We start from the raw sequence: 13,883 nt of genomic DNA on the forward strand, positions 1-13,883 counted from the left end.
ATCAGGGCAAGCGTGCATTATTGGCTGGAACGTCTGTTTATCGTATGTCGGGTTTCTAAAAATAAATAAATAAAAAAGCCACCCTGCTAAGCGGGGGGGGGGGCGGGGGGAGGAGGGAGAAAAATCCCAGGGAGGGGGAACCCTGCTCTCAAAGTTGAATTTGCGAGAACAAACCTTGAAGCATGATTTAACATCATGTTGTTTGCTTTTGTCACATTGTGTATGTAGATGGCAAAAACGGCTGGCCCCGCTCCAGCCCAGACCACCCAGAGAGCAAAGCTGAGCTACTGGCTGTACACACCCAAGTTCAAAGGTTCATGAGAGACCTCACCAATTTAATCAGCTATTAGCTGCCTTTCCTATAACCAGATTGGAGGCAACAACAAGGGAAAAAAAACCCAAAAAACCCAAGGAATATCTAACAGACTGGCTGTCTGGGATGAAAGAATTACAAAAACAATCTCCACCCAAGACGGAGGGAGTATGCATGTGTGTGTGCGTGTGAGAGAGAGAAGGCGAGAGGGGGAATAGAGAGAGAGAGAATAAGACAGGGAGGGGAGGGAAAAAGGGAGGCGGGAGCCCAGGCACGGAGAAACATCACTTCATCTCTCTCACTCCACAGGAGCTGAGCAAGGAGCAGGAAGATGTTTGATAACACGCAGTACCCCTATAACTGTTTTAATTATGACGGGGACGACTATCCAACCTGCAGTTCTGATGAAGAGAAAAAATTCACCAGACCAGCATACAGGTAAGGTGAAGTTTTCAAAGTCTTCCTCTCTCTTGGGTGAGAGCCTGGACTGTTGGGTAATGGGAACTCACCCAAGGATCTCTCTAATAACTACCAAGGGCGTCTTTCCAGGTGCGAGCAAGTTTATTCCAGGCGCAGGGAACGGGGTGGAAAAGTCCTTTTCCCTTTGGTTTGGAGAGAATGTAACTTCTCGGTGTCGAGACCTGAATCCCTTTGTATCATCCGATGTCAACTGTTCTCTTCTGCACTTGTAAGGGCACTGAGAAATATAACGTAGACAAGTCTCACTTGGGAAACAGGGGAGGGGGCAAAAATCGGTGGTGGAGCAAAGATGAGTTTCCGAGGCAGAAAAGATAATTTTATCCAGTGCGTCTTCAGCTGGTGGCAAGCTGGGAGATCCCCGGTGTTAAGAGGAGGGCAGAGATGGAGGGTTTGAATGTTGGTCCTCAGGAAAGTTTCCTTACACAGCTTGACATTTTGGTGGGTTTCTCTCCCTCTGTCTCTTTAAAATGAAGCACTTTCTGCTGAGTGAGAGGGCAAGCAGTTTGACTGGGCTTCAGTTGTCTGTTAGCAATGCCAGTGTATCATCGTGTATGAATCAATGAATGTTAGAGCTTTTTCTTGGACGAAAGCAAAAGGATTCTGCGAGGACCCGGTACTGCCTGCACATGAAGCATTTCAGGTTCAAGGAGAGGCATAAATAACAATGTAGGATCAGGAGAACTTCTCTGAGTGGGGTCTTATATACATATGTGTGTATATGCGGTGGTGTGGACATACCTAGCTATATGAGGCAATGGCATAACAATGAGTTTTCTTTTTTCAGCTACATTGCCTTAATTGCAATGGCCATTCAGCAAAGCCCTTCAAACAAAGTGACTCTCTCTGGCATTTATGACTTTATAATGAAGAAATTTCCTTACTACAGATCAAATCAAAGAGCCTGGCAGAACTCCATCCGACATAACTTATCGCTTAACAGTTGTTTTGTAAAGGTAAGATCAGTCACTATATATTTGCATCCACACGCCGCATGACTAAAAATCTCCCTGTCAAAATAGTTTCACTAAACATTGATAGAAAAGCAAGGAAGCCAAACATTATGAGCTACAAGCCACTTAAAATCTCTCGTGATGCCTCCAAGTTGTCATTTGAAAAGGTAAAAAAGCATGTTCTTGTCTCATGTATGTTAATATATAACAAAGTGAAGAGGCTGGATTTTACCTACAATAGGCTGGAATGGCTTGTCATGTATGTTTAACCCGTTCTTAAATGTAAATGAACACAGATGTTAAGCAGCAGCATCTGTAATGCATACAAACACTGAACTGCCTTTAAATGAATACAGGTTCCCAGAACAGAAGGGAATGAGAAGGGGAAGGGAAACTATTGGAGCTTTGCATCAGGATGTGAATCCATGCTGGATCTTTTTGAAAATGGGAATTACAGGCGAAGACGGAGGAGGAGGAACATGAAAAGGGACCACAAAGAGCAGAGATCTAGCGGAGGAAAAGGTCCCTCTTCCCCTGAAATGTCTTCCATGGATTCTGGTTTACACTGCATCTCCTCTCATGAAAGTAAATGTGAGAAAACGCAATCTGGACCCCGACTCTTGGAACCTCATGGGTTTGTTGCAAACAATGCCTCCAACCAACAGAGCCTAAGCAACTCCAACCTAGGAAAATCGGACTCTGAAATTAAATTTAGCATTGATTACATTCTTTCAGCCCCAGATCCTTTGCCTGGTCTGAGATCTCAGTATAATATGCAAGATAATAAATATCACCTACTGGAGTCCCAGCAAATTAATCTTCAGCTCTGGACAATGTGATGTGATTTCTAGCCGGCAACAGATTCTTTAATGCAACCCATACAAAAGCCTTGTGTCATCGAGTAATATCAGTCTGCCTTCTTTCTTCAAGTAGTGCTCAGAAAGGGTGATAAGTAACTTGACCAGCCTGCTGAGATATCTGTCCCACAAGGACTTGCCTTTCTGCGGTTAAACTCTAATACCTAACCAATAGCGTTGTATATTATCTTGTGACACTGTGTGAAATTCTGGTCTTATTTTCTAAAATAATGCCGATGGCAGTTTAAACTGCAAGGATTTTCTCTTCTTGATCACACCAATCTATTTTTTGTTTGCTTCTGTCATATGTGCTTTACTAAAGACACATTGGACTTACTCTCTGTTATAAGTTAGGATTAACTCCACTAAAGCATATGTATAGGCCAAATCTGCAGCAGGTATAGAGTAGTGTGCACCTCTACTGCTTTACATTAGCTGATCATCTGGTGGGTTTTTTCCCCTTAGGAACTCATTTAAGCCCTACCTTGTTTACTATGTTCAGTGTTAGGGCTTAGACTATTTGAGCAATAAGTAGCACAGATGAGTCATTAAAGTATTTGGTAAGTATGGGTTTTTAATTGTATTATTATAGATTTTTTTTTCTTGAAGTGAAGTGCTGTTCAAATTAATTCCATGGAAGTTAATGCTGAACTCTGGTAAACTTTGACAGATTCAAACTTTGAGAGAGGACTGTGACAGACTTCCAGTATCTGTGGATAACACAATATTCCTGTTGTGCTATCACAAAGTTCCCTGAGACTCTGTAGGAAAGTCTTTGCACATATTTCATTTTCTTAGCATGAAGGAAGGATTGGCCCTGCAAAGAATTGTATTCACTGACAAAATGCGAGACAGAGCTGAGTCTCCTACTTTCCTCAAGACAAGCTGTACATTCCTATTAAGTAGATTTTATTGATTCCTCCTGCAAGCAATCACCAAAGTGGTACTTGATACAATTTCAGCAAAGCTGGTGAGATTTATAATTAACGGACATTGATGTTAGATCATGAGCTCCATTTAAATCTAACATAGTTGCCATCTATGCTGTTGATGGGTATTTTTTTAAGTTATGGACAATAAAAAAACGTACGTCCAATGCTTAGTAACGTGTTTCTCCTAAAATATTTTGCACAATTGACTGTTTGACACAGTGCACACGTTAGTACAGATTCTACACAATCAGGCCCTTTACCTAACTAAAACAGTAAAATCAGGGATCAAGAATTCTAGGTGATTTAACAGACAATTGTATAACGTAAGAAAAAAATTCTGTCTTTTTGGAACATAAACTCTAGGTAAATGAAGGTATTTGAGATGATAAGATTAAGCAAAATTGTGCAAAAGATACGCTCAGGCATGACTTGAATTTTAATGCATTTTGACATTTCACTAAGTTATTTTACATTGTTGCTAATATATACTGTACATTTATACTATATATTCTTATATATTGTTATGGAGAAAGGGAGCAATATCACTGCACTTATATGTTGTAAAACTGCATGATGGATGTCTTCTTGGTGTTAAAAGTATTGCCATGTATCTACAGCCTGCCAGCAGCAGTATTTCTTACAGATTGGTTATAAATTCTCTTTTGCTTTGAAAAATATGAAACTTGAAAGTCCCAGGCATCTCCTGAGCCAGCAGAATATTTTTTTTGAATATGGCAGGTCATGGAGAAGTTGTATCATAGTACAGCTTCCAAAGTTTCAAGGATCAATTTCTTTATAGAGAGATTCTGCCTTCAGAACGGATCTTGAAAAGTCTTATCAAGAGGTATTCTATGAAATCATTTTAAGGCAGAATTAGGCTCATTAAACCAGACTCATCTCTTGTATGCAGATGTAAAAAAACCCATAAAGTCAGTGGACACATAGATTCACATCACTGCTCCTTAATCTTCCTACACAGTAGTATATAGGTGGGTAAGGGCATGTCTGTATCTAGTATCTCTATATATGTATGCACTCCGATGTGTGGCTGTATGTGATCTCTATATTTATACATACATTAATGTATTAATGTGTTATATGCAAACCCTTTTTCTTAATAGTTTTAAAAAGGGCGATGCTGCTGCTTAGTTTGTAGTCATAGTAAATCAGCACAGTATATTTTAAATATATTTTTTTGCAGCTAAATGTGCAAATGTGCTTCTTACTACATGTTCCTTGGTGAAATTTTTCTGCAAAGGATAACTAAACTACAGCCAAAGTTCATAATAAGCCTTGACTAAACACAATAGTATTGATTTCAATGGGGTAGGTTCAGGTCTACCACATAATATTTGGGCAAATGTTAGAAAGAGCAGAAGACAGAAATATGGGTAAAAAAGATCTGTGTCAGAAACTGAAAGCCATCTAGAGTAGCGGGATTAATATGCATAGATACCCCTTTCCTTTGCTCACCATAAGATGCCTGCTAGGAAAGGCTGTTATATCTGAGTCTCCTAACATATAATCAAAGAAATTTGTGTACAAATATGTGTTAACATTTGTTTTGCAAAGGATATCAATCATATTTCCAAAAATGAAGGGACAGATTTCAATTTACCCAGTGTATTATATTCTGACTACTTCAGAAAGGTTTTCAGCACTTAAAGTGAATGGCATTTAATATAGAACAACATAACAGGGGTGAAGGCTAGATGTGACCTTATTCAAATGTCGTAGCCATTACAAAGCCATTCCCAGTGTAATTATAATTAAATACTTTATGCCTTTCTTGCAAATCCTCTGATCGATCACTGATAGTAACATTAATATTGTATTACCCCCGAGCAAATGTCTCCCACACAAGTGTTATGGATCACCAGGTTTCCATTAACAAAGTTGTGAGCTATTGCCATATGCTAGTCGTGGATAAATTTACGTAAATTACCTTTTCATGGGGGAAAAAAATCTGAGGGTTTTTTTCCAAAGCATGCAGCCTGGTGCTTTTTCTTCATCCCTTTTACAGGCTGTCAGTTAGTTATGTACACCCAAAGCAAAAGACAGCTCCCGCTGAAACCAATGGATATAGGCTAGGTATAATCAGTGTAAGAAAGAACCAAATCAGGTACACGGGGGCAAAGTCTGCACTAAAGACATTCTTAGGCACCGTATATAAAATAGGTCAGGATCCCGTCCATAACAAGCTCTGTTCATTGTTGTGATGTTCATGCTCACATAGAGTACAGCACTGTGACACAGGCTGAGTTCAGCGAGACGCGCAGGGGTATAGCCATTTGAATCTAAAAAGTAGTCCTCGCTTATAGGTATTTTCCTGTCTTTTCAGAATCCATGCTAGCCATTATATTTCTTATGCTAGATATTGCCGATTAGACAAAGCCCCTAACCAGCATTTCCCTGCACCACCAGGTGAGAGGAGAGAGGGCTTGGTTTCTTCCCCTGCAAGTCAATAGCATTCCACAGGCCAGCGAAGAACCACTGGGACTGTGGGAAGAGAATGCATTTTTTGTCCTTCAAAAAAAAATGAATGCATTTTGCAAAGAAAAAGATGATGAAAGGTTCCTTCATGGGGAGCTGATGGAACCAGCGGACCCAATGTTCAGTCTCCTTTAGGAAGCCCTATATTTGAGGAAAAAAGAAGTTTCTCATGGAAAACGACAATGTTGATGGAGCTGTGCCAACTGACATCAACAGAGATTTGGCCTAGAAAGATTTAGTTTCCTAGGCTGTGTCTTTACAAAGATGTCTTTTTTTCACAGTAAAATAATGAGCACACAACTTCTACATGGAAACAAGGCACTTGTTGCTTTTACCACCTGAGAACAAGGTGACGTTGACACTATGTCCCCCCACCCCACGCAACAACTGCCTATTAGGGATGTGTGGTGCTTCAGTAGCTGATTCGATTCGGAGAAGATTTAGCCCAATTTGGGGACTGAATCTCTGAATCCAAATCAAATCGGGAGACCACTTAAAAACTCCAGATTAATTCAAAGCATCGGAATTGATTCAGAAAAGATTCAGCCATTTCGGAGATTTGGCCATAGACTAAACAGGCAGCTGACACAGTTGCCTCCAGCTGGTAAGTCTGTTGGAGCTGGGGGAGGGAAGAGGGTAGGAGTGTGGGGGAGGAAGGGATTGGGGACAAGCTGCCCAGCTGAGGCGGGGGGCATGTTACTTGGGGAGGAGGGGGGCACAGGATGCAGGTGTTGCAGCACTGGGAGCAGGGGACTCTGCTGTGCGGCCACTTGCCCAGCCAGGGCGAGATGCAGACATGGGTCACTCCAGGCAGAAGGGGGCAAGCAGCAGCAGGGCATAGCCTCCGCTCACAGCACTGCCACGCCTGCCCTTCCCATGCCTTCTGCTGGTTGGCATGCAGCAACAGCACAGAGCTCCTGCTCCTAGCGCTGATGTGGGCACAGCAATGCTGGGAGCAGTGGCTATGCCCTGCTACCAACCAGAGCAAGACATGCCTGCAACGCACACACACCCCTGCCTGTGCCAGCTGGGCAAGCAGCACCAGGACATAGCATCCATGGCTCCCCGCACTGGGGCAGAGGCAGGCACAGCTGGAGGAGGCATGGGAGAAGCCCCCATGGCTGCCCTGCCTGGCCCCATCCACCACTCGGCCCAGCCCCCTGGTACTTTTTTTTAAAAAATAGCCCCACACTCACCAGCTCTGGCAGCAGTAATCAGGGCCTCTAAGGGCTTGTGGCAGAGCCCCCCAATGCAGCATGGGGCAGTGGGGGGCAGCAGGGATCACCCCCATGCCTGGCACCCAAATGGCAGCTTCCCCATGTCACGGGTGCCGTGCAGCTCGGCAGGGTACCACGCGCTGTCTGGGAGCTGGGGTAGCTCCATGTATCAGCTGGAGCCCAGCACCACTCATCCCCAGTGGTTCCAGTGCATAGTGCCCTGCCAAGCCACACTGCACCTGCACCATGGGGCACCTGCCATGTAGGTGCCAGGCAGGAGGGTGATCCCAGCTGCCCCCCACTGCCCTACAGTGCCAGGGGAGCTCTGCTATGAGTGCCCAGAGGCCCCAATTGCCACTGCTGCATCCCATGAGTGTGGGGCTTTTTTTTTTTTTTTTTTTTAAGTGTCAGGACTAGGCTGGGCCAAGCGTGGGATGGGGCCAGGCAGGGCAGCCATAGGGGCTTCTCCTGTGGTTCCCCCTGCCCAGAGAGAGGAAGGCAAAGCTGCAGGAGCTGCAGGAGAACTTGCAGCTGCCCGGCTTTGCTTGTCTCTCCCAGGCCAATCCAAATTTTCTAAAGCCGATTCAGCCAGATCAATTTGGGACAATGATCCGAATCTCCAAATCAAATCACTGTCCTCCGAATCAGTCAAATCCAAATCAAATACTTCCCTATTTGCACAGGCCTACTGCCTGTGTCTTGTCTCATCTAACTGACTTCACAGTAACTACAGAACTAGGTTTTCACTATAAGTTTTACATAGCTATGTTTAATGTAAGTCCAATACACTATGGTAAAAATGCACCAGTATTTGTCAGTGAAGACTGGGTCTTCATCACCTGCTTAAATGAGCAGAAATTTTGCTTCTTGCTCTCTAATAGTCAGAAAATGCCAAACTACTTTGAATTGGTGGATAAGTAACTCTAGTCAAATCCTTCTAACTTCCATAGGTAGGCAGCCTAAAAGCCTAATAAATACTAGGTAAGAAGAGAAGCCAGGAGTTTGTTCACATAGTGTATTGGCTCTCTCAGCTCTTTCATTCTTCTACATGGTATTTTGTAGGCTGAGTATTGGCACACTGTTGGACTCACTTCAGGTCAGTCATCACACATGCTATTTGGAAAATTAGCAAAGCATAATTAAAGCAGTCTGGAGGCTCTCCAGCCCATGATTTGTGGCCAGTCTCCTTCACTAAATGATAATCTATTCACACAGGATTCCCACATGGAATTGGTACAAATATAGGTCCTGCATCTTTATCCTGATCCTGTACTCCTGGAACTAGGGACATGTCATGAAGAGGAGGAGTTTGGAGGATCTGAGGTAGAGGCATATTATAACAGAGACTTGATCTAATTGCAGCCACTGTAACATAAGGAAACTATTGTAATCCATGTCCTAAAGGCAGGCTAGAAGGACAAGTTGTTTGCTTGTGTAATCAGAATGGTAAAGAGGCCCCCTCCACCCCCTAATGTGCCAACTGCACGCAATCACTAATCCCAGGCCCCTCTACACAAGGCTAGAACATGGGTTTCCAGGCATGAAGAAGCTTGAATGCACATTCTGCTAATGAATTGTACCCGGAGCACCTAATTTGTATTGCCCCTATTCACTTTCATTCAATTTCAGAAAACCTAGAACCAGCTACTAAAGAACTGACATTGGGATTTCTTTACTTGGAGTGCTACCATAGAGTAATAAAATACCTTTAACTCATTTTATTCCATAGACATAGTGATTGGAGACAATTCCTTCAATGGGGATTTTGCTGGAGAGAAAACTGCAGGATGCTCCCATTGTGGAGCCCAAGTGTTCTTTCAAACCAAAAGAATGGACCTAGACAGGCCAACTGGCTTGTTTCCACCCTAAAGTTCATTGTGTTCCACACGGTCTTAAATTTATTGTTGTGAAGATCTTCCAAGCCCTGTTGCAAAGTATGGCATGCAGTGTTAGTAGTGTGGAATGTGCACTGCAAAGGCAAAACAAGGGATAAATTTATCATTCAGATGAAGACCCTGGAATCTCTCAGGATAAACAGTCTAAATTAGGAATCAAAACATGCCATGTTTCTCATCATAACGATAAAACGGGAAAAAAGCACTTGCTGGACATTGTGAATGATAACATCTAAGGAGGCAAGAAGCCTGCCTAATTTTCCATTTATTTTCAAAAGACTGTTGTGCCTGTCTTCACAAGAGCACCGGTGTAATGAAAGCACCATGTAAAAGGTTGCAGTGGGCCTCTGCTCCTCACTGGGCGATCATTACTTCTGGGTGTTCAGAAGAGATTTGGACTCAAAGACTGAGTAATGTGGTTGTTGGTAAGGAGAGGAGGTGAAAGCTAGAACATCTTTGGTTGAAGTTTATGCTGGGAGTTAAGGGCCAAACTATTCTTCTATATCTAGCCCAAAAGTAGTGACTAAGTCTGACCTGCTATCCTAACCCATTCAATACTAGACCACACAACTCCTTGGGACTGCAATTGGGAATAGTGCTGCAGTTTCTTAATTCTTCCCCTCAGACATTAAACAGTGCATGCTGAGCCTGTCATTCAAAAGCATGATCTTGCTGCTTACTAATATTTTGATCATTGTGACTCCCTGGGTTTGGAGTGTACATAGCGCCTGGTGATGGAGCCAACATGTCTCCTTTCCAGGAAAAAAAATTACAGTTCAATCAAGCTCCCTTGTAAACACATGGATTCCTGGGACAGTGAGTAGCCAACCCCTGGCATTACTTCACTGGCTGCTAATCCTTTCTGTGGTTTCATATCTCCTATATTTATTTCAACAACATAATTGCTTCATATCTTTACCCCTTTGCCTCAGGGTGTTTTATTGTGGTTAATATTGCACAGAAACAGGGTTCCATTGTTCCTGTTCTCTCCCTACAACAATGGTGCTTCCTTTCCAGAAATGACTCTCTAGATAAGCAGTGGGAAGAGGTTGAAATATGCTAAATAATTTGTCTGACTGCTGCAACAAAATATGTTTTCTGGCTATTCTCTCAGCCCTTTTCTAGACTGATGGCTATTGGAGCAGTTGTTCAACCACAAAAGGCAATTTGATGCTACTTGGCAAACAAGTAATGTTGTGCTACACAACAACGTCATCTGGGAATGACTAGATGAACTTAAGTCAGTGGAGCTGTGAGCGCCAAGTTTCACCCTGTTTTGTCTGGACTAGTGGTTTGACAAGCATTTGGCTACCAGAGATACTTATATGCCTGCTTTTAGGTATCTAGTGCTTAAACATCTGTATGTTTCTGCTCAAGGCAAAACACAGATCTGAGTCTACAATCTTGAACTCAGACAAAGTACCAGATGAAGTCAACAGGAATTATCTAAATAAGGGATGGGCATCCTCTCCATCGGCTCCTTCTAATGTGAGCTTATCCTCAAAGTCTCCAAAACTAGACCCAATTCACAGTCTGCTCTGTATCCTGTAACAGTCCTTGGGGCCATGACAAGAGAACCTACATCTGATAGAGACCAATGCGACCTCATCCATGAGGACGAGTTGATGTAGTTTTGTTAGTAGCTGTTAGGGCTGTGCGAAGCTTTGTTCCCTGATTCAATTAGGGGGAGATTCGGTCCGATTCAGTGGCTGAATCTCCAAATCTGAATCAAACCAGAGGAGGGCCACTTGCACGATCAGGGGGCAGCAGGGCAGGCCCTACGAGGAGAGGCTCAGGGACCTGAACCTGTTCAGCCTCCACAAGAGAAGGCTGAGGGGGATCTAGTGGCCTGTTACAAACTAGTCCGAGGGGACCAGCAGGCATTGGGGAAGTCCCTGTTCCCCCAAGCACTGCCAGGAGTGACCAGGAATAGCAGTCACAAGCTGGCAGAGGGTAGATTCAGGCTAGATATCAGGAGGCGCTGCTTCACGGTCACGGCGGCTAGGATCTGGAACCAACTTCCAAGTGAAGTGGTGCTGGCTCCTGCCCTGAGGGTCTTTAAGACGTGGCTTGACAATCACCTTGCTGGGGTCATTTGACCCCAGTACTCTTTCCTGCCATGGCAGGGGGTTGGACTCAATGATCTGCTCAGGTCCCTTCCGACCCTACAAGCTATGAAACTATGACTCTTTAATCTGTCTGAATTGAATCGGAACCCTCCAAATCAATTTGGAGAGATTCAGAAAGATTTGAAGATTTGGACATAGACACAGCTTTAAATGTTTTCTACATACCTCTAGGTAGCAGGGGCTTGTGAATCCTGCAATGCTGGGGCTCATGGAGCATCCAACAGGAGTGCAGGGGGGTCCACAGCATGCTCAGCAGCAGACCCAGGCCGAATCTCCGCCGAATTGAATTGGGAACCAATGCTTCACACAGCCCTAGTTCCTACGTCCGAACTGGTGACTGTCTGAATCAGCATCGACTCTTCAGATTTGGATCCAGCTAAATCAAATCAGGAACAGTGATCCAAATCAATTAACCGAATCACTGTCCCTGATTTGAGCCAAATCCAAATTGAATAGGGCCCGCTTCACACACCCCAGTAGCTATGCCTATGATAGAGTAACATAAACAGGAATCCAGGATGCCATATCCCCCCTGATATGAGAAAATTAACCTCCCAACTAGAAGTGCATGGAGAAGGGACCTGTATGTCTGAAGCTGTCTGTGAATTAACAGGCTGACGCATCCCATTTCTTAATCTGAAAAAAGCAATCAGTTTTCATCTCAGTGAGAGAAGAAGAATTCAGACTATTTCCCACTTTACACAACAAGTGCTCACCACCATTTCCAAACAAGCTTTGCATTGCTAGGTGAAAATACAAATTGTTCCTTATGCCAGTTCCCAACCTGTGGCAGTGTCAGAGTGTCCTACCTGTTACATTCTTTGCGTGGCACTTGCACCTCCAGGTGTGAAGTGGGGAAAAAGACCCTATTATGAGTTATACTGTATGGGGGAAAAAGTGTCTGCTTAGAGAGACTACAGCCTTTGGGGGGAAAAAATCAATATTTTGAGACTTTTCTTCTTTCTAGAACCCAACAGTCCTGTCTTCATCTCCTCCTAAACATTAATTATAAGGTTTGACCTGACACTAAGGAGAAAAAGATACGATGTTGTTAATGAGGTAGAAGTCACCAGGCAGTGGTGTGACAAATGGCAAGTTTTCCTTTGAGTGTGAGCAGTGGTGAGCTTTTGGACATCCACTCTACAGTTGGTAGGATCCTGAGCAAAGTTATAAAAGACAGCAAGTGTTCGTGCTGTGCCTGGATCTCTCTAAGAAAATCTAATGGAGGTTGTCAGCATGCCCCTTGTGGCCAGGCCTGTTCCTGGACCCATGTATTTAATATAAATAAAAGCATTAGACAGAAAATGCCTGGCCACTGCACCTCACATTTCTTGTCCAACAGGAAATTAACTTGCAAAGCCCTGAAATATGCTTGGAAGAAGAAGGATAGATACTTTTTCTTGCTGTTGATGAAATTACAGGAAAATAAACATTTGCAAAATGATACATTTTTATCCCTAACCAAAGCAGGGTCATTTCACATCAGAATATATGGTTTGCTTTGTTATTCTAAGTAATCATTTCCCTTTTATCAAATAAAAGGCCTCTTGTGCTATGATATTGCAGATTACAAATTATCAACTCTCATATGCTTTTGTGCAATTATTTCTCTAAAAGCTTTAGGCTACTTCAGACAAAAAATTTCAAATAAAATGCAAACTCACTGAACTGAAACGGGTGGTATTAGATTTATAATAAACAAAGGTAGGTCATGTCATCCTGTCATAAAAGCAAATATTTTAAAATTCAAGCAAGAACAATTTAAGATGACTTAAGTTCTGATTCTGTCCCTGCTGAAAAGGAGGAAACCTTTAACAATGGGAGCCAAATGGGGTCCACAATTAATACTGAATTTTCTCACATACAAGGCATACTTCTTTCCCAAAAACACAGTGCTGGAAATTGGAGTGTGCATTATGTGCAAGAAATACAGTAAGAGCAGATTCTGCTGCTTAGCAGGTGACACTGAAATTAAAATCTGCAGTATTTCAAACAAACAGTGGGCAGGCTCAGCTCCTTATCTGCTGCTACTCCATTTCTTACTACTTACCGGGCACACCAACATGTGCAATGAATGTGCAGCAATAAATGCTGGAATTTATTACTTCGGAGTTTATTGCTCCTGAGCTTCATGTCTTCACATGTGTCCAGGACTGCAGCACGTTGAGCCAGGTCAGAGCAGTCCTGGGGTCAGCCTGCAGAGGGGCTGGCTGGGGCACAAGGGTGCTGTCATGCAGGGCTAGCCAGTAGGCATCCCCCAAATTGAAGTGCCCTCATACCCCAGTCAGCCAGAGCAGAGTCTGCACCTGCACTGCTGCGGAGTTTTTTACTCTCCAGCAGGATAGGACTTGTAAATATGTGCAGGATACAAGTGCTGATTATCACTGTGGAGTAAATTACTTTACTTCAGCCTAACAGCAGCGCACGTGTAGACACAAAATGTTTACTGCGGATCTAATTAGTCGACTGCGCAATAAACATCTCACATAGATGTGCCCACTACCTTTCCAACAAAAAAAAAAGGTGCAGACTGTATTCTGGGGTGTGTTGTACATTAGAAAATGTGGTAGCCTCTGTTGTAAATTAAATTAAGGTAAATAAAGTGGATCATTAGGTT

General features: G+C 43.2%; 1 protein-coding gene across 3 annotated transcripts; it reads left to right on the top strand.

Moving 5' to 3' along the window:
* Positions 1 to 354: 354 nt before the first annotated feature.
* On the top strand, positions 355 to 4,939 carry FOXL3 (forkhead box L3). Of its 3 annotated transcripts, none has more exons than XM_090023792.1 (4): positions 355 to 481; positions 623 to 751; positions 1,578 to 1,746; positions 2,100 to 4,939. In XM_090023792.1, exons 2-4 carry the CDS (start codon positions 645 to 647, stop codon positions 2,580 to 2,582), a joined length of 759 nt encoding a protein of 252 aa, XP_089879918.1. In that variant the 5' UTR covers positions 355 to 481; positions 623 to 644; the 3' UTR covers positions 2,583 to 4,939. The 3 variants fall into 3 exon arrangements, with proteins under 3 accessions (XP_089879918.1, XP_089879917.1, XP_089879919.1); XM_090023791.1 differs by having other exon boundaries at positions 367 to 489; XM_090023793.1 differs by lacking the exon at positions 355 to 481 and having other exon boundaries at positions 588 to 751; positions 1,680 to 1,746.
* Positions 4,940 to 13,883: the final 8,944 nt, after the last annotated feature.

Source organism: Crocodylus siamensis, chromosome 12 (assembly GCF_052110815.1).
Source record: "Crocodylus siamensis isolate JL-2025a chromosome 12, ASM5211081v1, whole genome shotgun sequence".
NCBI classification, from domain to species: domain Eukaryota; kingdom Metazoa; phylum Chordata; order Crocodylia; family Crocodylidae; genus Crocodylus; species Crocodylus siamensis.

Coding starts and splice junctions, on each gene's coding strand:
- FOXL3 (XM_090023792.1), top strand. CDS start 645: ATGTTTGATAACACGCAGTACCCCTATAACTGTTTTAATTATGACGGG. Junction 752..1,577: donor TTCACCAGACCAGCATACAG/GTAAGGTGAAGT, acceptor TTCTTTTTTCAG/CTACATTGCCTTAATTGCAA. Junction 1,747..2,099: donor TTAACAGTTGTTTTGTAAAG/GTAAGATCAGTC, acceptor AAATGAATACAG/GTTCCCAGAACAGAAGGGAA.